Raw genomic sequence first — 21,500 nt, forward strand, 5'->3', positions numbered from 1 at the left:
CCATTGGAATTTAGAGCTCATGGAAGTAATTTAATTCCTTAAGTTTTTGATACATAACTTTTTAAAAATTTTCCCTGAGCTACACATTAGATATTTGTTTCCCTCAAAGAATAAAAACCTTTCCTCGTGTCCACTTGTTGCTAGCACACCTTAAATGGATTATAATATGATACTGCTGTTTAGGCGGGAGTCCCCCACTTACCCTCTACACCATGTTCATCTCATAGCCCCCAGAGCCTAGAAGGTTACTATTTGGTGAAGGGTAGACACGTACCCAGTAAATAAAGGGGAATGCTGTTGAAATAGGACCTTACAAATTCCTTACAGATGTGCTCATGCCAGGCGATCCACATACCTTCATCGTCCTCACATCTCACAGCCTTGTCTTCTAGGAAGTCATCTTCACTTTTGTCTGCGTATCTAGGAAATTAACTAGAAGCTTTGGCTCCCAGAGCATGCCAGCTTAACGGAAGAGAATTCTTGGAAGACGAAGTACATAGAACTGGTGCCCCAGCTCTGCCAAGGTCTTCACTGTATATATTCAGTGTGTTCACATTCAATTCAGTGTGTTCTTTTAGGATATTTGATTTCTTATATAGCAAAAACATAGCATGTATTAAATATAATTATTGAAGTCTGCATTGTAAGATCCATTAAGAAGTGACTCTAATTAGAGTGATGAGTTGGCTCAGGCAAAGGAAGTGAAATAATCAGACGAAACACATTGACTGTCAGGTCATCATGGAATATGTTTCCTCCTTAAGGAGTTAGCTACATTGTAGCTGTAAATTTGAAGATACTATATTCTCACCCTTTTTTGGAAAGATTCCCTTCAGCCCTATCCCTGACCAAAATCTGATCTTCCCAGAAGCCCTGATGGCCCTGTAATCCTCTGAGAATATTACTTGCTCTTCCTCACTCCTTATAATCAGTCACTGGGCCCAGAGGTCAAGTAACAGTTCTTTAGCTCAGCACTGCTGCTTTAAAATCAGTGGTTTTCAACCAAGAGTGAATTTGCCCTTCAAGGATGTTTACTAAAGTCTCGGACATTTTTCCTTGCCACAGCTGGGAGCAGGGTGCCACTAGCATCTTTGGGGGAGAAGTCCGGAATGCTACTTATGATCAATTTGGAACAGCTTCCCACAACGAAGAATTAATCCAGGTCAAAGTGTTAATAATGCTACTGTTGAGAAATCCTGTTCTAGACCATTATTCCCCCTTAAAAAATGGCCAGCCTTGAAGCTCATGTCTTTATACAACCTGTGACCTGTATGTGGTTCAGGCATCAACAGAGCCCTGAGTCATCTCTCCCTTATTCCTTGAAGATTTTGGCATCAAACTTGCTGCTACTCCAGTACTACCCCTCATCGGTCTTAGAATAATTCAATATTTATGTAGACATAATGGTTGTAATTTTATGACCAATTCTCTAATGTTCTTTATTCCCTAACTCAGCATACAATCAGTCATACCCTAGACCTTGATTCCATCTGCTCCCTCTACATAATCTCAACTTCAAGCATCCTGCAACCATCATCTCCCATCTTTCCAGCTCTACTGACTCTACCTGACTCTAATTCTTCTACCTTCCTAGAGTCCCCAGGATAGTGACCACCTTCCCACCGTTCCCTTCCTGCCTCATGTCCTTTCCTTCAGCCTTACTCAGCTTAAACTCTACAGAACATCATTGTATTCTTGCATGTAGTACCCCTCTGTCCTTTTTCCCTGGAAAAACTCCAGATTAGATTTAGATCTCCATCTAACCCAACTGAATGATCCTGGAGAAAAAACAAAAATGTTGTGATGACTAGTCTCACTTTAAATCTAAGACCACTGATTTCAATGGACTTAGCATTGCCCAATAGTTTGACAACATCTCTCTAGTCTGTTTACTCTTCCACTCTCCTAGAAAATTATTTCATACCTCTCCTCAAACTGCAGTTTGTACCCACTTCCCTTCTCCACTTATGACCTTGCTTATTACTTCACCAAGAAAACAAAATAATTCAGAAGAGAATTTCCCAACCTTCCCACCATATCAACAAATCTACCCATATTCCTATCAAAAGTAAACTTTTATATGAGTTCTCATTCCATCTCTACAACCCAAGAACGTTGCTCCAGTAATTTCTCCCTCTATTGGATTGCTCATTTCAGAAAATAAACATGTTACAATATTCCCCATCTTCTTTTTTTTTTTCGGTTGAACCACTGGGCTTGTGGGATCTTAGTTCCCCAACCAGGGATTGAGCCTGGGTCCTCAACAGTAAGAGTGCCAAGTCCTAACCACTGGAATGCCAGGGAATTCCCTCCCCATCTTAAAAAACAAATTGCTCTTGATTTTTGTGTTAGTCTGCTAGAATACCACGGACTGGGGGGCTTAAACAACATAAATTACGTTCTCACAGTTCTGGAGACTGGAAGTCCAAGATCAAGGTGCCAGCAGGGTTGGTTTCTCCTGAGGCCTCTCCTTGGCTTGCAGACAGTACCTTATCCTGTGTCATCACATGGCCTTTTCTTTGCACATGTATCCCTGGTGTCTCTCCCTCTTCTTATCAAGACTCCAAGCCTACTAATTTACGGCTCACCCACATGATCTCATTTAACCTCAATTATCTCTTTAAAGCCCCTATCTTCAAATATCATCACATTGGGGGTTAGGGCTTCAATCCATGAATTTGGGAAGAACATAGTTCATTCAGTCCATAATGGTTTCCTTCATCACTCTCTGACAGCCACTCCATTGTTGAACCTGCGTTACTTATATCGCCTGCATTGGCAGGCAAGTTCTCTACCACTAGCACCACCAGAAGCCCTCCAAAGGTGTCCCATGTTAGAGTAGTTTCCATCACTCTATTCCAGCAAAACTGGCCTATCTGGGGCCCTCAAACTCTGTCTTACAGCCTTTACAATCACTGTCCCTCTTTCTAGCATGCTCCTCTCACAGGTACCTACATGATTCACTCCCTCATTTTGCTCAGGTTTTTGCTCCTGTGTTAAATATCATCTGATTGGAGAGGTCCTTCACTACCCCGTATAAAATAGCAACTCCCACTGCAACACTCTGTATCATCCTTACTCAGCTTCATCACCGTTTAACATATATATTCTATTTCTTGTCTGTCCTCTTATCCTAGACTGTAAGGTCTGTGAAGGCAGGGATTTGACATTTATTAATCACTATACTTTCACTTTCACTTTTCACTTTCACTTTTCCCTTTCATGCACTGGAGAAGGAAATGGCAACCCACTCCAGTATTCTTGCCTGGAGAATCCTAGGGACGGCAGAGCCTGGTGAGCTGCCGTCTATGGGGTCGCACAGAGTCGGACATGACTGAAGCGACTTAGCAATCACTATACTGGGCTTCCCAGGTAGCACTAGTGGTAAATAACTCTTGCCAGTGCAGGAGACATAAGAGACATGTGTTCGATCCTGAAGTCGGGATGATCCCCTGGAGAAGGGCATGGCAACCCACTCCAGTATTCTTGCCTGGAGAATCGCGTGGACAGAGGAGCCTGGTGGGCTACAGTCCATGGGGTTGCAGAGTTGGACATGACTGAAGCAACTTAGCAGGCATGCATAACCACTATACTATCCCCGTGTAAGACAGTTTCTGGCACATATTAATAGTAGAGGCTTAATCAATATTTTGTTGAATGAATAAAGATCTAACTGGTAGAATTTTTAGTTTGGATCTCCTTGGTATTTTTTTCTACAAGCCAGACTACTCTTCCCCCAAACTGATATTTTTTCCTTCAACCAGATACCACTTGGAAAAAAAAATCTCAGCCTTCTCTCAAACCTGTTGGATAAATTCTATGCACCTTAGGGACCAGCCTTGAATTTTCCAATTACCTCAGACATCTAGGGAATTACTTGCCATGAAGAAGCTTGTTGTATTACATCATTTTCCCCACGTCTTTTTTTTTTTTTTTTTTTGCTGCACTAGGTCCTTTGTGGCACGTGGAGGGTTTTCTCTGGTTGTGGGGTGTGGGCTTCTTGTTCCTATGTGGGGACTTCTCTAGTTGTGGAGCATGCGCTCTAGACCATGGGGGCTCAGTAGTTGCAGTGCACAGGCTTAGTTGCCCCATTACATGTGGAATCTCAGTTCCCTGACCAGGGATCAAACCCATGTCCCCCGCATTAAAAGGCTGATTCTTAACCATGGGACTGCCAGGGAAGTCCCCACCATATGTCTTTTAATGAATCAGATTTCAGAACTAAGAATAAAAAAGCTTATCATTTATTTCAGTTGGAAAAAGATTTTGGTCATTGGATAACTGTACTGTAGATGAAGTGTTATTATGACAGAAAATTAAGGCATCTAGGTCTGGCAAATGCCCTACCTAGCTTTTAAGCAGTATCAATGGTTACAGACTACTTTGGGGGGCTCCAAAATCACTGCAGATGGCGACTGCAGCCATGAAATTAGAAGATGCTTACTCCTTGGAAGAAAAGTTATGACCAACCTAGACAGCATATTAAAAAGAAGAGACATTAACCATCTAGTCAAGGCTATGGTTTTTCCAGTAGTCATGTACGAATGTGAGAGTTGGACTATAAAGAAAGCTGAGCGCTGAAGAATTGATGCTTTTGAACTGTGGTGTTGGAGCACACTTGAGAGTCCCTTGGACTGCAAGGAGATCAAACCAATCCATCCTAAAGGAAATCAGTCCTGATTTCAGACTGATGCTGAAGCTGAAACTCCAATACTTTGGCCACCTGATGCGAAGAGCTTTCCCAGCATCAGGGAAAGATTGAAGGCAGGAGGAAAAGGGAATGACAGAGGATGAGATGGTTGGATGGCATCACCGACTCAATGGGCATGAGTTTGAGTAAACTCCAGGAGTTGATGATGGACAGGGAGGCCTTGTGTGCTGTAGTCCATGGGGTTGCAAAGAGTCGGACACGACTGAGCGACTGAACTGAACTGAATGGTAACAGTTCCATTACAAATATTTACAAAATTTGTGCAGGTGTTGGAGGGGAGGGAGAGGCTATTATTTAGTTTGTGCTATAATGGAGTCTAAATCCAGCTGAAAGACTTGGCAAAGTAAGACTGGTCAGCAGAGCCCAAGATTCCAAGGTGAGGACAGAAAGAAGTTTTCAGGATTTAAGAACTGTCCCCAGTGTAACCAAGTCCTTCAGAAATCACCTCTGAGTTGAGAGCACTGAAGCATCAAGGTACAGCATTATGATGTAAGCTGTATATCTGGTATTACAGGTAGGAAAAAAAGAGCCACAAATTACAGCCTCTGTCCCCTGGGAAGGTGTAACAGGATAAACATCTGAGGTGTCATGGATAACACACATACCTGCAAGTCTATTCATTCTCTAATCTCTAAAATGTAGTGGTTACTCCAGAGGAAGTATACCTGTGAGTTAGGTTTGTCTCAATTAAGAGGTGGCTGGGTGAAGCGAATGCTAATTAAAAGTATAATATAGGAAGAGGCGTTTCACTCTTTTTGCCTTATTAGCTTCTGTATGTATGTGTGCTGAGTCACTTCAGTTGTGTCCAACTCTTTGTGACCCTGTGGACTGTAGCCTGCCAGGCTCCTCTGTCCATGGGATTCTCCAGGCAAGAATACTGGAGTGGGTTGCCATGCCCTCCTCCAGTCTTCTCGACCCAGAGATCAAACCCGCATCTCTTGCATCTCCTATGTTGGCAGCCAGATTCTTTACCACTAGTCCCACCTGAGAACCCCCTTACTAACTTCTATATGATTTCAATTCCTTCACCACCTCCTCAAAGAAGTCCTCCTTAACTACTTCAATCCCTGCTCTAAGTCCTCCCAGCTATGTGGACCTCCAGACTGTAGCACTCATTGCCACGGCCACTTCACAGTCATACATGATCTGATCAATGCCCAGCTCCCCTAATAAGGCTGGAAGCCTCAGGAGGACAGATTGTTTTCAGTTTTGCTCACGCTTATATTTTTAGTAGGGCTTCCCTGGTAGCTCAGCTGGTAAAGAACCTGCCTGCAATGCAGGAGACCCCAGTTCGATTCTTGATTCAGGAAGATCCCCTGGAGAAGGGATGTGCTACCCACTTCAGTATTCTCAGACTTCCCTTGTGACTCAGCTGGTAAAGAATCTGCCTGCAATCCGGGAGACCTGGGTTTGATCCCTGTGTTGGGAAGATCCCCCAGAGAAGAACAGCTACCCACTCCAGTATTCTGGCCTGGAGAATTCCATGGACTGTATAGTCCATAGGGTCGCAGAGTTGGACACAACTGAGCAACTTTCACTTAGTGCTCAGAAGTGCCTGGTACATTTAATATGTGTTTTTAAATTAATGTATGAATAATCAAGTGCTTCCCCAGTGGTTCAGTGGTAAAGAATCCACCTGCAATGCAGGAGACACAGGAAATGTGGGTTTGATCCCTGGGTCAGGAAGATTTCCTAGAGGAGAGCTGGCAACCCACTCTAGTATTCTTGCCTGGAGAATCCCATGGACAGAGGGGACTGGCAGGCTATAGTCCATAGGGTCTCAAAGAGCAGGATACAATCAAAGAGACTGAGCATGGATGCACATGAATAATCAAACAGTAAAAGTTTTTACTTCTACATCTACTTCTGCTTCTTCGACATTGAAGTGCCTAAAGCCTTTGACTCTGTGGATCACAACAAACTGTGGGAAATTCTTCAAGAGACGGGAATACCAGACCACCTTACCTGCCCCCTGAGAAACCTGTATGCAGGTCAAGAAGCAACAGTTAGAATTGGACATGGAACAACGGACTGATCCCAAATTGGGAAAGGAGTATGTCAAAGCTGTATATTGTCACCCTGCTTATTTAACTTATATGCAAAGTACATCATGCAAAAATGCTGGGCTGGATGAAGCACAAGCTGGAGTCAAGACTGCCAGGAGAAATATCAATAACTTCAAACATGCAGATGACACCACACTTATTGCAGAAAGCGAAGAGGAACTAAAGAGCCTCTTGAAGGTGAAACAAGAGAGTGAAAAAGTTGGCTTAAAACTCAACATTCAAAAAACAAAGACCATGGCATCCGGTCCCATCACTTCATGGTAAATAGATGGGGAAACAATGGAAACAATGGAAACAGTGACAGACTTTATTATCTTGGGCTCCAAAATCACTGCAGATGGTGACTGCAACCATGAAATTAAGACGCTTGCTCCTTGGAAGAAAAGCTATGACTAGACAGCGCATTAAACCTAGACAGCGTATTAAAAAGTACAGACATTACTTCGCTGACAAAGGTCTGTAAAGTCAAAGCTACGGTTTTTCTAGCAGTCATGTATGGATGTGAGAGTTGGACCATAAAGAAGGCTGAGTACTGAAGAACTGATGCTTTTGAACTGTGGTGTTGGAGAAAACTCTTGAGAGTCCCTTGGACTGCAAGATCAAACCAGCCAATCCTACAGAATCAACCCTGAATAGTCACTGGAAGGACTGATGCTGAAGCTGAAGCTCCAGTACTTTGGCCACCTGATTCAAAGAGCCAACTCATTAGAAAAGACCCTGATGCTGGGAAACATTGAAGGCAGGAGGACGAGATATTTGGATGGCATCACCGACTCAATGGACTTGAGTTTGAGCAAGCTCCAGGAAATGGTGAAGGACTGAGTGGCTGAACAACAAAAAAGTATTTTCCCATCTTTCCTTTCATACGTAATCTCTACTACATGCAGAATTAGCCAAGGATTCTAGGTAAAAAGGACGTGAGCTAGTGAAGACATGGTCTCCCGTTTCCCCCTAGGGGTTAGAGCAGGAGCCTCCAACCTTTTTGGCACCAAGGACCAGTTTCATAGAAGACAATTTTTCCATGAACCAGGGACAGGGGATTGGTTTTGGGATGATACAAGTGCATTACATTTATCGTGCACTTTATTTCTATTATTATTACATTAATTCCATTTCAGATCATTAGGCATTCGATCCCAGAGGCTGGGGATCCCTGGATTCTTTCATTCCCATCCCTGTCCCCTGGCTACTAATTGAGTGGTTCTTTGTATGTAACCGACGCTAATTGCATTGCTATCTATGAAAACATTTTATTCTAGGTTATATGCCTACAAATTCTAAATTCCTGTTGTAATTCTCTTTGTGCTTGAAGGTATGCCTTTTAATTCTTTCTGGCTTTTTCTAAAGCTAGACAGTACATAGTAAATAGCAGCACAACATCCCACTCTGTAAACCTAAATTCTCTCAAGGCATCATGGTGGATACGAAGATTATAGACAGAGGGCTCACTGTGCAATGGCATTTCCATGACCATCCTGTTAGTGAAGGAGAATCTGCCTTCACCACTGAGCCCTGCTGAAAGCTATTAATACTTCACCAGGCAAGACAATCAGAGAGAGGAAAGAACCCAGTAATCATATGCAGCCATTCCAAATCACATCCGTGATTGCTAGAGGAAGGGGTCATGTCCCACAAGGACATCATTCTATCTATTGTGTTCATAATAACTGCATGGCGACAGGAGTCCTAGGGAAGGTTTTCAAGGGCCCAGGTTCCATCCAGCCATGGCACACACAATGCCCTTTTTTTGATTAATACTGCCAGAGAAGTCAAACTATAAACTTTGAGGGCAACTCTGTCATATAAAAATACCTCGTAAGCTGGGTGCTCAGCAGTGTTGCTCTTTGGAGACAGATGCTCACCATCTGGCTCTTTCAGCTGCACCCATGCTTCTATTTTATTCTCATATTCCAATACCTGGTCCCACAGCAATAACACTAGCATTTGGATAGCATGTCATGGTTAATAAAGCATTTATTACCCCATTTTGTCCTTGCCTAAGTCTGGTGAGGTAGGCAGGGAGATGTAAAAAGAAAATCCAACAGTTATGGTGTCACATAAAAGAAGGCTGGTTGACACTGGCAGAACTCATAGAGCAGCACTGCAATTAAGTTGTTAAATTGTGAGACACTGCCCACTGCTAGTGGGTGCAGACCCACCTTGTCACGCCCTTACCTTAAGAAACTGACTCACAGTAACTAAAATGAATGTGAGCCTGAGATGGACACCAGAATGCTACTTATAACTCATGAGACATTGCCAGCCCAGGGTTAAGATTTCAGGATGCACATCTGGTAATGACAGTGGCTCCCATTTTTGCTGTATACACCTCCCATCAATAGCATCTCCGTGTTATACCAAGACAAAGCTGGCTTTGCCAGTTTAGAATCTGAATGATGAAAGCTACAGAAACTGTTTGAGATACCAGAAGGAATCTTAGAGTAGATTCCATCAGTCAATGGGCTCTGAATATCTGAAGATTGTACATTGTAATCCCTGCATCCATCTTCAGACTAAAAGCAAGCATACTTGAACCTCAAAATTAACACTGCCTCTCTCCTAAACAGGGCTTCACATGTGGCTCAGCGGTAAAGAAGCTGCCTGACAATGCAGGAGATGTGTGAGTTCTATCCCTGGATTGAGATACTCTGGAGGAGGAAATGGCAACCCACTCCAGTATTCTTGCCTGGAGAATTCCATGGACACAGGATCCTGGTTGGAGCCAGGGCTTCTCGGGTGACATTCCCTTTAACCTGGTGTGTGGAACATACAACCAAACTCTCGGAGGGTAATCTTACATCTTCTATTTTCCTGATTTTATCAGGGACCTCATATAGCTGCTGAAGTTCTAAAAATAATGTCCACCACAGTCACAGAAACCAAAGTTTAAAGAAGGGAATGATTTCTTCAAGGCTACACCCCCAGCTAAAGTGAACCTGGAAGTCAAGTCAGAACTCTTCCCTCCAGGCCACCTATCTCTACCTTTGCAGCCTTTAGAGTATGTCCTTAGAGGGCACGTTTGCTTAAAAAGGCCCCAGTGCCTCAGTCCATACAGTGACTGGCCTAACATAGGGCTTTGTCATGTAATCCTAACTCAAAAGAGGGCAACGATTGTATCGAAGAAACACAACTCTTTTCAGCAGAAATTTGCAGAGTAAGTGTTTTGAAAATGACTGCCAAGAGGAAGAAGGGAATCTGAATAGTTCCCCCAAGGGGAATTCTCAAAGAGTTTATATTAGTTAGGATATGAACTGCTATATAAACAATCCCCAAATCTCATAGCTAAGAAGAAAAAATTATTTCTTGATTATGTCAGTCTGATGTGGGTGAGCTGGGATGAGAAGGGAGGCAATGGAAGGCTTTGTTCTGCTGTCATTCAGAAACTGAGGCTTACCAGTCTACCAAAGGGTCCATGGCCAACAGCAGATTAAAAATCTCTGATCCAGTGGCTCCACAGTTCTCTAGGGCCCTGTAGTTGTCCATCAGTTCCTTTGTATTCAGCGGGCCAACAAGAAAAGAAACAGCGCAAAGAATCATATGCAAAGTTTTAGAAGAACAGATAAGAAATGACTTACATATCACTTCTCTCCACATTCCACTGACTTATAACTGGGTAATAAGACCCATGTAACTGCAGTGAAGAATAGGAAATGTAGTTTCTGGTAGTCGGGAGGAAAAGGGACATGGGGGTTAGTGGACACAAAGCATTATCTCTGCTACATGTCAAACACATATTTAGTGGATTATGCCAATGATAATACAAATACTGTATGATTGAGTAATACTGAATATAACTGGAGAAGGCAATGGCAACCCACTCCAGTACTCTTGCCTGGAAACTCCCAAGGATGGAGGAGCCTGGTAGGCTGCAGGCCATGGGGTCACTAGGAGTCGGACACGACTGAGCATCTTCACTTTCACTTTTCACTTTCATGCACTGGAGAAGGAAATGGCAACCCACTCCAGTGTTCTTGCCTGGAGAATCCCAGGGACGGGGGAGCCTGGTGAGCTGCTGTCTATAGGGTTGAACAGAGTGAAGCAACTTAGCAGCAGCAGCAGCAACTGAATATAAGAATGAGACTAAGTGCTTCTATACTGTAGATGTGTAAAAATACAAACACTATAAAAATACAAATGTTAAACTACAGGACACAAATATTACATGATAACAACACAAAATGACATAATAACATAAATGATATGATACCAAATTCTAAATGATACAATAATACAAATACTACCCAGCCACGTATTAGGTAGGAACCCACTTCTGCTCAGCCTATACAGAGATGGTTACTATAAAACTCTTAGAGGAAAATACAGGGAGAACACTCTTTTGACATAAGCACCAGGATCTTTTTTGACCCGCCTGCTAGAGTAATGAAAACAAAAACAAAAACCAACAACTGGGATCTAATTAAACTTAAAAGCTTTTGCACAGCAAAGGAAACCATAAACAAGATAAAAAGACAACCCCCAGAATGGGAGAAAAATATTTGCAAACAAAGCAATGGACCAAGGATTAATCTCCAATATACACAAACAGCTCATGCAGCTCAAAATCAAAAAAAAGACAAACAACCCAATCAAAAAATGGGTGGAAGACCTAAATAGATATTTCTCTGAAGAAGATATAGAGGTGGCCAACAACACAAGAAAAGATGCTCAAACATCGCTCCTTATAAGAGAAATGCAAATCAAAACTACAATGAGGTATCACCTCATACCTGTCAGAATGGCCATCATTAAAAAATCTACAAACAATAAATGTTGGAGAGGGTATGGAGAAAAGGGGAGCCTCTTGCACTGTTGGTGGGAATGTAAATTGAGACAGCCACTACGGAGAACAGTGTGGGGGTACCTTAAAAAACTAAAAATAGAACTACTGTATGACCCAGCAATCCCATTCTCCATACACCCAGAGAAAACCATAATTCAAAAAGAGACACACACACCAATGTTCATTGCTTCCGTGCCCTGGCTATTCAAAATACCACAGCCAAGACGTGGAGGCAACCTAAACGTCCATCAACAGAGGGATGGATAAAGAAGATGTGGTGCATGCATACAACGGAACATTAGCCATAAAAAGGAGCAAGACTGAGTCATTTGTAGAGCTGTGGATGGATCTAGAGACTGTCAAAGTAAAGTAAGCCAAAAAGAGAAAATCAAATATTGTATATTAATGCATATATGTGGAATCTAGAAAAATGGTCTAGAAGAGATGGTTATAGGAGCAGCCTTGTTGGCAGGAATTGAAGAGATGAGAGGGAGTCTGTGTTAGAAAAGGCTGTAACACTGGGTCCCCATCAGCTGTGAAGAAAAAGGCACAGAGGGCTTTTTAAGTTTTTACTGAAGCTTAGGTACAACTCTCCAAGGGCTGTTTATCCAAAGTACTTTATTGGTTTTATTTAATACGCTGATTGGTTAACATGACGGGTTAACTAGCTGGTTAACATGATAACTCATCCTCGCTTGGAGAAGGGCATCAGGCTTGAAGGTGAAACTGAAAGCCAAGGAGAGCTCAAAGGACCAGGGTTAGGTCGTTCCCCCCAGATCCTAGTACAAACCAACAGTGGCACTATTCTGAGCCCGAAAAACAGGAAGTTAGATGCCAAAAAGGACTTTGAGGTCAGCCAAGGAGAGCTTGGTGACAAATTCTCCAGATCCTGATAAAATCTGTTTGGCTAAATCTTTCTTTTTTTCTTGGAGTTGCAAGATCTTCTCTTCCACCGTTCCCTCGCAAACAAATCTGAAAAACAGACAAGCAAACAATCAAAACCCCAAAACAGCATATCTAAAGAAATATTCAAACTTCTATGTATGCTTAGTTTTTAAAGGAGATTTTTTTCCTCTATTTTTCCTCAGGTTTGATTAATAACTCTATGTTTAGGAAACCTAAACAATTTAGACTAAATATATACATCCGTTTAAAGTGATCTGAACTCAGACTGACGTTTTATTTCTTTTCGAAGCTGAGATAATTGAGAAATGCCAGAATCACAAGAGATATGTGCCTACTCAGTCATGTACAATTTTCCGACCCCATGAACTGAGCCTGACAGGCTCCTCTATCCTTGAAGATTCTCCAGGCAAGAACACTGGAGTGCGTTGCCATGCCCTCAAGGGGATCGTGCCAACCCAGGGATCGAACCCAGGTCTCCTGCATTGCAAGCAGATTCTTTATCAACGGAGCCACCAGGGAATATGCCGACCCCAAAAAATAAAAATTGTAGAGATCCAGCTTTCACACAAAAAGCTCCACCTTGGGAAGGTCAGAAGGTCTAAAGCTATCAGCCTTCTGCTAGGAATATGTGTACCAGTTAAAGTACAGAGTGTCTTATTTCACTGCTAATTCACACTGAAAACAGGTTTGACAAGTTGAGAAAATGCCACTGTTGTCCTTTCTTCACTCATTCAACAGTACTGATGGAGATTCACTATATGCCATACACTATGCTAGGTATAGGAACATAGAGACGAACATGCTTGTGCAGTCAAAGAGAACACAAGACAGAGACATGAAAATAAACAGCAAGAATAATGATATGACCTGGAAACTGCTACAATGGAAATACATCCACTGTACAAGACGAGTGAAAGGAAATCTGTCTGGGGTATTAAGGGAAGACCCCATTGACGAGTTAACTCTTAATGTGACTTGTAGGATGAGCAAGGGTTTGCCAGATGGAACAGTGGGGAGAGCATCCCAGGGAATGGGAACATGTATAAAACCATGGCTAACATGTGCAGCAACATGGATGGATCTAGAGATGATCGTACTAAACCAGAAAGAGACAAATATACCACATGATATCACTTATATGTGGAGCCTAGAGTATGACAGAAATGAATATATCTATGAAACAGAAACAGACTCACAGGTATAGAGAACAGACTTGTGGTTGCCAAGGAGGGTGGCGGTGGAGGAGGGATGGCTTGGGAGTTTGGGGTTAGCAGAGGCAAACTATTATATGATGGATAAACAACAAAGTCCTACTGTATAGCACAGGGAACTATATTCAATGTCCTGTGATAAACCATAAGGGAAAATATGAAACAGAATATATATATGTATAACTGCCACTTTTGCTACACAACAGAAATTAACAAACACTGTAAATCAACTGTACGTCAATAAAATTAAAAATAACAAAGAGAAAACAGAATGAATGGAATAGAGAAATTGTCCAACTCTTTGCAATGCCATGGACTGTAGCCTGCCAGGCTTCCCTGTCCATGGAATTCTCCAGGCAAGAATACTGGAGTGGGTTGCCATTCCCTTCTCCAGGAGATCTTTCTGGCCCACGGATTGAACTCAGGTCTCCTGCATCGTAGGCAGATTCTTTACCATCTGAGCCTCAAAGGAAGCAGGATTACGACTACATGTTTAAGCTATAAAGTAACCACTTATATTTACAAAAAAAGAAACAAAACCATTGCTGAGTTTTGGAACATGGTATGCTTGGGGAGGTCATCCAATCTGGCCAGGGCAAAAGTCAAACACTACGTTGTACTACAACAACAGAAGTTCAGGAGCCTGGTGAGGGCTGGATCATGAGTGACCATTCCTGTGATGCTAAGAAACTTAGAGCTGAAAGAAGGAAATGGCAGTGGATGGGAAGAAAGGGATGGTTATAAGAAGCATCTAGGAAATAAAATGAATGGACATGGTTTGTGAAAAGTAAGAAGATGGAGTCTGGTTTTGGCTCTATGATTAGATAAACAGTGGCACTATTCACAAAGATAAGGAATTCAGAAGAATCAACAGATACGGAGAAGTAGGGAGAAACGATCTCAGTATGTGATACTGTGAGTCCTTGGAGCATGTAACAGTACTTGCTACGTGGGGACTCCTCACTTTTGTTGTCTGTTTAGTTGTGAAGTCGTGTCTGACTCTTTGCAACCTCATGCACTATATTCTGCCAGGCTCCTCTGTCCATGGTATTTCCCAGGCAAGAATACTGGAGTGGGTTGCCATTACCTTCTTCAGGGGATCTTCCCAACCCAGGGATCGAACCCAGGTCTCCTGCATTGCAGGCGAGTTCTTTACCACTAAGCCACCTGGGAAGCCTAATAGGTATTCATTTTATTTGAGTTGAATGAGATAAATGCATGAGTAAATGAATAATGGGTGTGGATGTGGACACTTGGATTCATATATTTTGTGGGGATTTGGATATCTGGGCCTGAAGGTTAGGAGACCTTGGAACTGATGGTATAGATTTTGGACTTACTGGAGTAGATAGGATTATTCAGAGAGGTGCATACAAAGTAAGCTGAGAAGAAAGCTAAAGACAGAACAACTGACACAATCGCTGTACTTGGCACATTTTGGAATTCATTGGTGCCCCTTAGCAAGAGCAGCTTCGGTGATGTGACAGGGTGAAAACCAGTTCATACAAGTTGAGGAATGAATGGGAAATAAGTAAAGATAGACAATGATTTCTATATCTTCAAGAAACTTGGCCGTGAAGATGAAGGAAAGCAGTCCATAACTGGGCTGGATTGCACTGTTAAGGCAGGTTCTATCATTGTTTTTAAAAAGAGGAGAGTCTCACGTAGAGGGACATCCTACAAAATAACTGCCCCGTGTACTTTAAAAATGTCACTGTCATAAAACACAAAGAAAGACTGAAGTGTTGTTCCAGATTAAAGTGGACAAGAGAGTCAGGAGAACTGAATGCTATGCAGGACCTTTTGCTGGGAGGAACATCACTGGAACAAGTGGCAAAATTGAATAAGGCCCATAGATCAGATAATAGGATTGTATCATTGCTAACATCCTGGTTTTGATAACTTTATTGTGATTATGTAAGAGATGTTGTTTTTAGAAAGTGCCTATTTTAGTATTTAGAGGAAAAGGAACATCATGTCTGCAACTTACGGTCAAATGATCCAGAAAAAAGCTTACACACACACACACACACACACACACAAATGTCACAGCAGTCAGGAATTTTTTGGTATTATTCTTACAATCAAGAACTCTGGGGTATTTTTGTAAGAATTCTTACATTCTTTTCTATGTCTGGAGTTATGTCAAAATAAAAGCGAAAGAAAGAGAGAGAGGAGGGTCCTTTCATGAGCAGCCTTGACTGAGATAAGGCTCATCACTGTACTTAAGTTTTCTTCTGCAGGGACCAGCTCCAAGGTTACCCCCAAATTGCTTGTGCTCCCTTCCTGACCATGAGTGCCAAGGAGGATGAGCCCCACAGACACCATCAGTACAGTGACCACCAAATACTTCACATTCTGTTAAAACACTACCCAAGAAAGATTTTCACGGGAGCAGATCTTGGCCCCAGGAGACCTTTACATACTTACTTATGTATGACGACATCTTTTTGCTGCCCTACCCTGTAGATTCGGTCACAAGCTTGATCTTCAAGCGATGGATTCCTGTGAGAAGACAGGTTGAGCTCAGGGGCACTGACATCCTAGACAACGGATGGGCAAATCCCACAGGCCAAATTCAGCCTGCAATCTGTCTCTGTATGGCTCTTTGAATTTGAAATAGTTGTTATATTTTTAAAGGTTTGTTAAAAAAAAAAAAATCAAAACCAAAAATCCACAAAAAAAGAATACGTGACAGAGACCTATGTATCTGCAAAGCCTAAAATATTTATAGAAAAAGTTGTTAGATCTCTGTTCTAGTCTATGTAGGGCTTGGAGACTCCCAGATGTCTTCTTGCCGTCTCATGAGAAACTGGGCTCAGATTTGCCTCCAATAGGAACTCTTAGCACCACCATCAGCTGAAAACTCTATGTAACACAGGTTAAAGTGATGCTCAAATCCAGTCATTAACTAGCTGGATGACTCTGGGCAAGTCATCTAACCATAACCTAAAAGGCTTGGGAATGGGAGGGCTGGCAAATGATCATCAATGCCTTTATCTTTTTTAAGATTTTTTTTTAATGTGGACCACTTTTAAAGTCTATATTGAACTTACTACAATACTGTTTGCCTTATGTTTTGGTTTTTTAGCTGCAAGGCTTATGGGATCTTAGTTCCCCAACCAGGGACTGAACCCACACCCCCTGCGATGGAAGACAAAGTCTTTTAACTACTGGACCATCAGGAAAGTCCCCTCTAATGCCTTTTTCAACTTTTAACTTTCTATGATTCAAATAAGGAGACTTAATTTGTTTCCTTCTTTCTAGATTCTTCTTTTCAATTCCAAACTAGTTTCTCATCTTACCTCTTTAAAATCTTGAATAACATTTTTCCAATTCAGAAGCCAGCATGATTCCAATTCTGCTTTCCTCATGTATGGGAGTGGGAGGGGTCCCAAGTAAGACCTAAACACATTCTCCAGGAAGATAACAACAGGTGGGCCTGTCTGTGCCCATCTGGGCTGCCTGGAGAACAAATAACAATCCCTGGCAACGGTGCCTGGTGCAGCAATCCCTAACTGGCATCATTGAAAAATCAAAACTGGGACAGATTATGATACTTTCTCCTAGCAACGCATGAATCATTTGCTTCGTATCTAGGAAGGATGCTGCTATGCTCCTAGTGTTGACACTATGAGCGGTGAGTCCAAGGCTATGTGTTGAGCATGTATCTACCATAATTAGAAAATTTCTTTGCCTTTTCCTTTAGGAGTAATGGTTCTCCTTCTTTGCCAATGTTGAGATTTCCTTGGACATCAACAAGTATGTCTGAAATACGGTGTTTTTAAGAGATAAAACTCTTCGTTGAGTGAAGTAGCTCTTAGCCATAAGAAAAAGCCCTATTCCCAGTTTCCATGGAAACAGACATTAGGTTAACAATAAAGTGAACAGACTATTTTAAATAGTCATTTGAATCCTTCCTTGCTCAGGAATACAGGGCCAACAACTCAGCCTACACCATTTTGATCTGTATCTATACACATGTATGCACAGAGGCAGCTCCACAATACAAAAGGAACACACTCATTATGAGAAGTCAGGTTTTACTGCTCCTCTGGTCTCCCTGCGATGCAGGGACAACTCAAGAAAAATCCATAATTGTTACCAGTGCATGTCCAGAAGAAAAAGATGGTTTCCTCCAGTCAGGTTTAGACCGACACCTCCAGCCAAGAGAGAAATTAGCATAACCTTCAAAAGGAAGCACACCATTCAGTTTACACAGATTCGGTCTCATAAAGCATCTCTCCTCCCGTCACAGGTTCAATACCAAGATCAATACAAATAAGCAACATGTTCTTATCAAATTTCCTTCTGCAGTCATAAAGGCATTGTTTTGAAACTTTGAGATGCTATTTCCCCTGCCTCACCTTTGAGAAGATTCTCATTCAACCTTGTTTTGGTGAGTCAATCTCTAGACATTAATTGTGTGCCTGCCAAATATATGAATTTAGAGTACTGGGGCTGGTCAGTTCAATACACTTTCCATCAACCACATACTATCTATTCCACCAGTCCCCCCACCACTGCCATGACTCTCCTGCCTATTACTCAACTGTGGTTTGGTCGCTCAGTAATGTCTGACACTTTGTGACCCCTGTCGACTGTAGCCCACCAGGCTTCTCTGTCCATGGGATTTCCCAGGCAAGAATATTGGAGCGGGTAGCCATTCCCTTCTCCAAGGGATCTTCCCAACCCAGGGATCAACCCCAAGTCTCCCCCTTGACAGGCAGATTCTTTACCACTGAGCCTTAAATTCCCATCATCCATAATTAGATGTCTTTGAGAGGAGAGTGAAAAAATTGGCTTAAAACTCAACATTCAGAAAACTAAGATCATGGCATCTGGTCCCATCACTTCATGGCAAATAGATGGAAACAGTGAGAGACTTTATTTTGGGGGGCTCCAAAATCACTGCTGATGGTGACTGCAGCCATGGAATTAAAAGACGCTTGCTCCTTGGAAGAAAAGCTATGACCAACCTAGACAGCATTATCAAAAAGCAGAGACATTACTTTGCCAAAAAAACATCCGTCTAGTCAAAGCTATGGTTTTTCCAGTAGTCATGTATGGATGTGAGAGTTGGACTATAAAGGAAACTGAGCACCAAAGAACTGATGCTTTTGAACTGTGGTGTTGGAGGAGACTCTTGAGAGTCCCTTAGACTGCAGGGAGATCCAACCAGTCCATCCTAAAGGAAACCAGTCGTGGGTGTTCATTGGAAGGACTGATGCTGAAGCTGAAACTCCAATACTTTGGCCACCTGATATGAAGAACTGACTCATTTGAAAAGACCCTGATGCTGGGAAAGATTGAAGGCGGGAGGAGAAGGGGACGACAGAGGATGAGACAGTTGGATGGCATCACCGACTCAATGGACAAGAGTTTGAGTAAGCTCCAGGAGTTGGTGATGGACAGGGAAGCCTGGCATGCTACAGTCCATGGGGTCGCAAAGAGTAAGACATGACTGAGCGACTGAATTGAACTGACTGTTCTCCCACTTCCCTCCATCTTTCCTCGTATCAAGATCCCACCCATCCTTCCAGGCTTGCCTTTTCCACAAAGAGTTTCTTGATCCTAACCAGTTTTGTCCTTACTCTTTTTAACCTTCATATTTTATTCTCTTAGAGTATTTTCACACTTTGATACGTACCCCTGATAAATGTCAAAGGAATCAAAAATACCTGGAGGGATCAAAGCTATGAATATTTTTCAATTGAGCTATGTTGAAATTTTCTGTGTAATCGGGAACAATCTGCTCTTAATTACAGAACTCAGCTGTGATCAGCTCATACCTGAGGGTCCCTGGGGCTGTTAAACGCCTCTACCAAGTCCATTCTCTGTTTGGGGTTGACAGAGCCATCGATGGTGGCATAAGTAAATCCACATCTCTTAAGATGCAAGGCTACAACCTTCAGCATGCTGGTCCACTGAGAGACAATGACACTGGAAGAAAGGAGAAAACAGAAAACCAATGCAGATGAAATAAACTCATCTGCAGGGCTTTAATACCTGCTATCCATATGATTCAATTATCAAATGTGGAAGAAGGAAAGCCTTCTGATACCTGAGGGTACACACTTAGGTGACATAAGATTATAATGCTTCCAGTTATTTCTATATCCAGTCTGCAACTTATCTTGTGCAAAATGAAGTCAGAACAAAGTGGTGGTGAAACTAAAGTGACGGCTGCAGCCTCCGATTATCTGGGGGCCTAGTTCTCATCTAGAGGAGGTCTATCCTCCTGCAGAAAAGGAGGACAGGCCCCTCCCCTTGCCAGTCAGAACCACAAGCCTCTAGGGTTTCTCTGTTACCCCCATGCTGTGCTTTAATTAGAGTTTTATGTGTTTAGATCAAAATCTTTCTGATCTACAAATGCAGTGAGTAACACAGAGTAAAGTAAAACAAACAACGACTGAACCTCCTGCATCCCCCGCCCCTAGCGCAGAAACACGCCCAGCACTGTGGGGGCTCCCAGTCTGACCACACCCCTCGCCCTCCATTTCCCTCTGTTATTCTCTTGCTTTGTTTAAGATGCTTCTTCTCTGCTCTTAAATGCTTCTTCAGATGCTTAGCTTACTTAGATCCTCCAGGGATTGCCTTTGCAACCAGTGTCAGAAATACTTTAATTAGAAATCACAGGGAATTTGTGCTTTAACCTCAGTACTTTCTGCTGAGTGTGACTCAAGGTCCTTGATATAAAAAGCTGAGATTTATAACCATCCACAATATCCAATTTTCTTGCATAATTACAAGCAACACTTGGATAATGAAATAATACATTTACCTCTTTTGGGACCCTGAATGTCTTTGGACTGCCTCCAATTCTGCCAACAGAGATGAAATCTGGGAAAAGGTTGAATTAACAAAAGTAGGTTTAAGCAAATTTGCTTTTCTCCGTTTTCTCTCCCCTGAATGAAAGAATCAGTCTCCCCCAGGGCCTCTCGGCTTTAGGTATTACTCCTCTCTGGCTCCCTCTCCTCTCTGCCGCCAGGGGACTGTTTCCAAAATGCCAGTTTATTTTCTTTGGCTGACTGAAGACCCTCCAGTGGCCTCCCACAGAGAATAAAGCCCAAGCTCCTTACAATGACCTCCCAGATTCTCACCTCCTCTCACATCTCCAGCCTTATCCCTCACTACACCCAAATGACGCTTGGGTGATACCAACATTCTCCCTCCACTGAGCCGTGCTTTGTCTCATCTTTGTCCATTCTGTTCCCTCTGCTTAGAACAGCCTTAGGTGCGAGCTTAATGTCATTTCTTTGAGTTCCTCCCCAATCCAAGGTGCCCACTGACTATGTGCTACTATACACCTTTTCTTTCTATTATCATGGTCTTTTTAAAAAATTATATAGTAATTGCTTATTAGTTATCTCTTGCTTTCAAGGCCAGAGATGCTCCAAGGAGGCAGAGCTGGCTTGTGTCTGGTTCATGTGCACCCTTAGCACCCAGCACACTGCAGGACCACAGAAGATACCATCCTAATATTTGCAGGAGAAAGTAAAAGAGCCTGACCCAGTCTGAGGCCTGCTGCAAATGGTGTTGAAGAAGAGAACCTTTCCAGACTGAGGAACACTTGCTCAAGCTTTGCGACAAGCTCCCTGGCTATTTATCAAAACTGCTCAGGGTACATTCAAGTCAATGAAGGACCAGACAGTAAGAACACATGGGCAGGACTTCAAAGAGTGACTGAGTTCATTCTTCCTGACTGCTAAGGTGAATGACCTTTCTAAAGGTTCTAAGAGGCCTAGAGCTCATCTCCAGAGTGGTAGAGGAGGAAGAGCATTAGACTAGGAACCAGGAGATGAAGAGCGTTCCTACTTTGCCAT

The 21,500-nt window shown here is 42.5% G+C and overlaps 1 protein-coding gene across 7 annotated transcripts in view; it reads right to left on the reverse strand.

The window, feature by feature from the left end:
• Window positions 1–12,155: 12,155 nt before the first annotated feature.
• Window positions 12,156–21,500, reverse strand: part of TTF2 (transcription termination factor 2) — a 49,887-nt gene continuing 40,542 nt past the window's right edge. For 4 of the 7 annotated variants that reach the window (XM_081492974.1, XM_081492973.1, XM_081492970.1 and 1 more), the window contains exons 19-23: window positions 20,459–20,517; window positions 19,467–19,617; window positions 17,780–17,862; window positions 16,105–16,179; window positions 12,156–12,529 (exon numbers count right to left, since the gene is read on the reverse strand). In XM_081492974.1, the coding sequence (XP_081349100.1) occupies window positions 12,385–12,529; window positions 16,105–16,179; window positions 17,780–17,862; window positions 19,467–19,617; window positions 20,459–20,517 (513 nt within the window). In that variant the 3' untranslated portion in view covers window positions 12,156–12,384. Of the gene's footprint in view, window positions 12,530–16,104; window positions 16,180–16,956; window positions 17,140–17,779; window positions 17,863–19,466; window positions 19,618–20,458; window positions 20,518–21,500 lie in introns of those variants that run through there. The other 3 variants (XM_081492975.1, XM_081492972.1, XM_081492971.1) reach the window with 1 other exon arrangement.

This window comes from Giraffa tippelskirchi, chromosome 5 (assembly GCF_054371585.1).
Source record: "Giraffa tippelskirchi isolate mGirTip1 chromosome 5, T2T-mGirTip1v1.2.pri, whole genome shotgun sequence".
Taxonomy (NCBI): domain Eukaryota; kingdom Metazoa; phylum Chordata; class Mammalia; order Artiodactyla; family Giraffidae; genus Giraffa; species Giraffa tippelskirchi.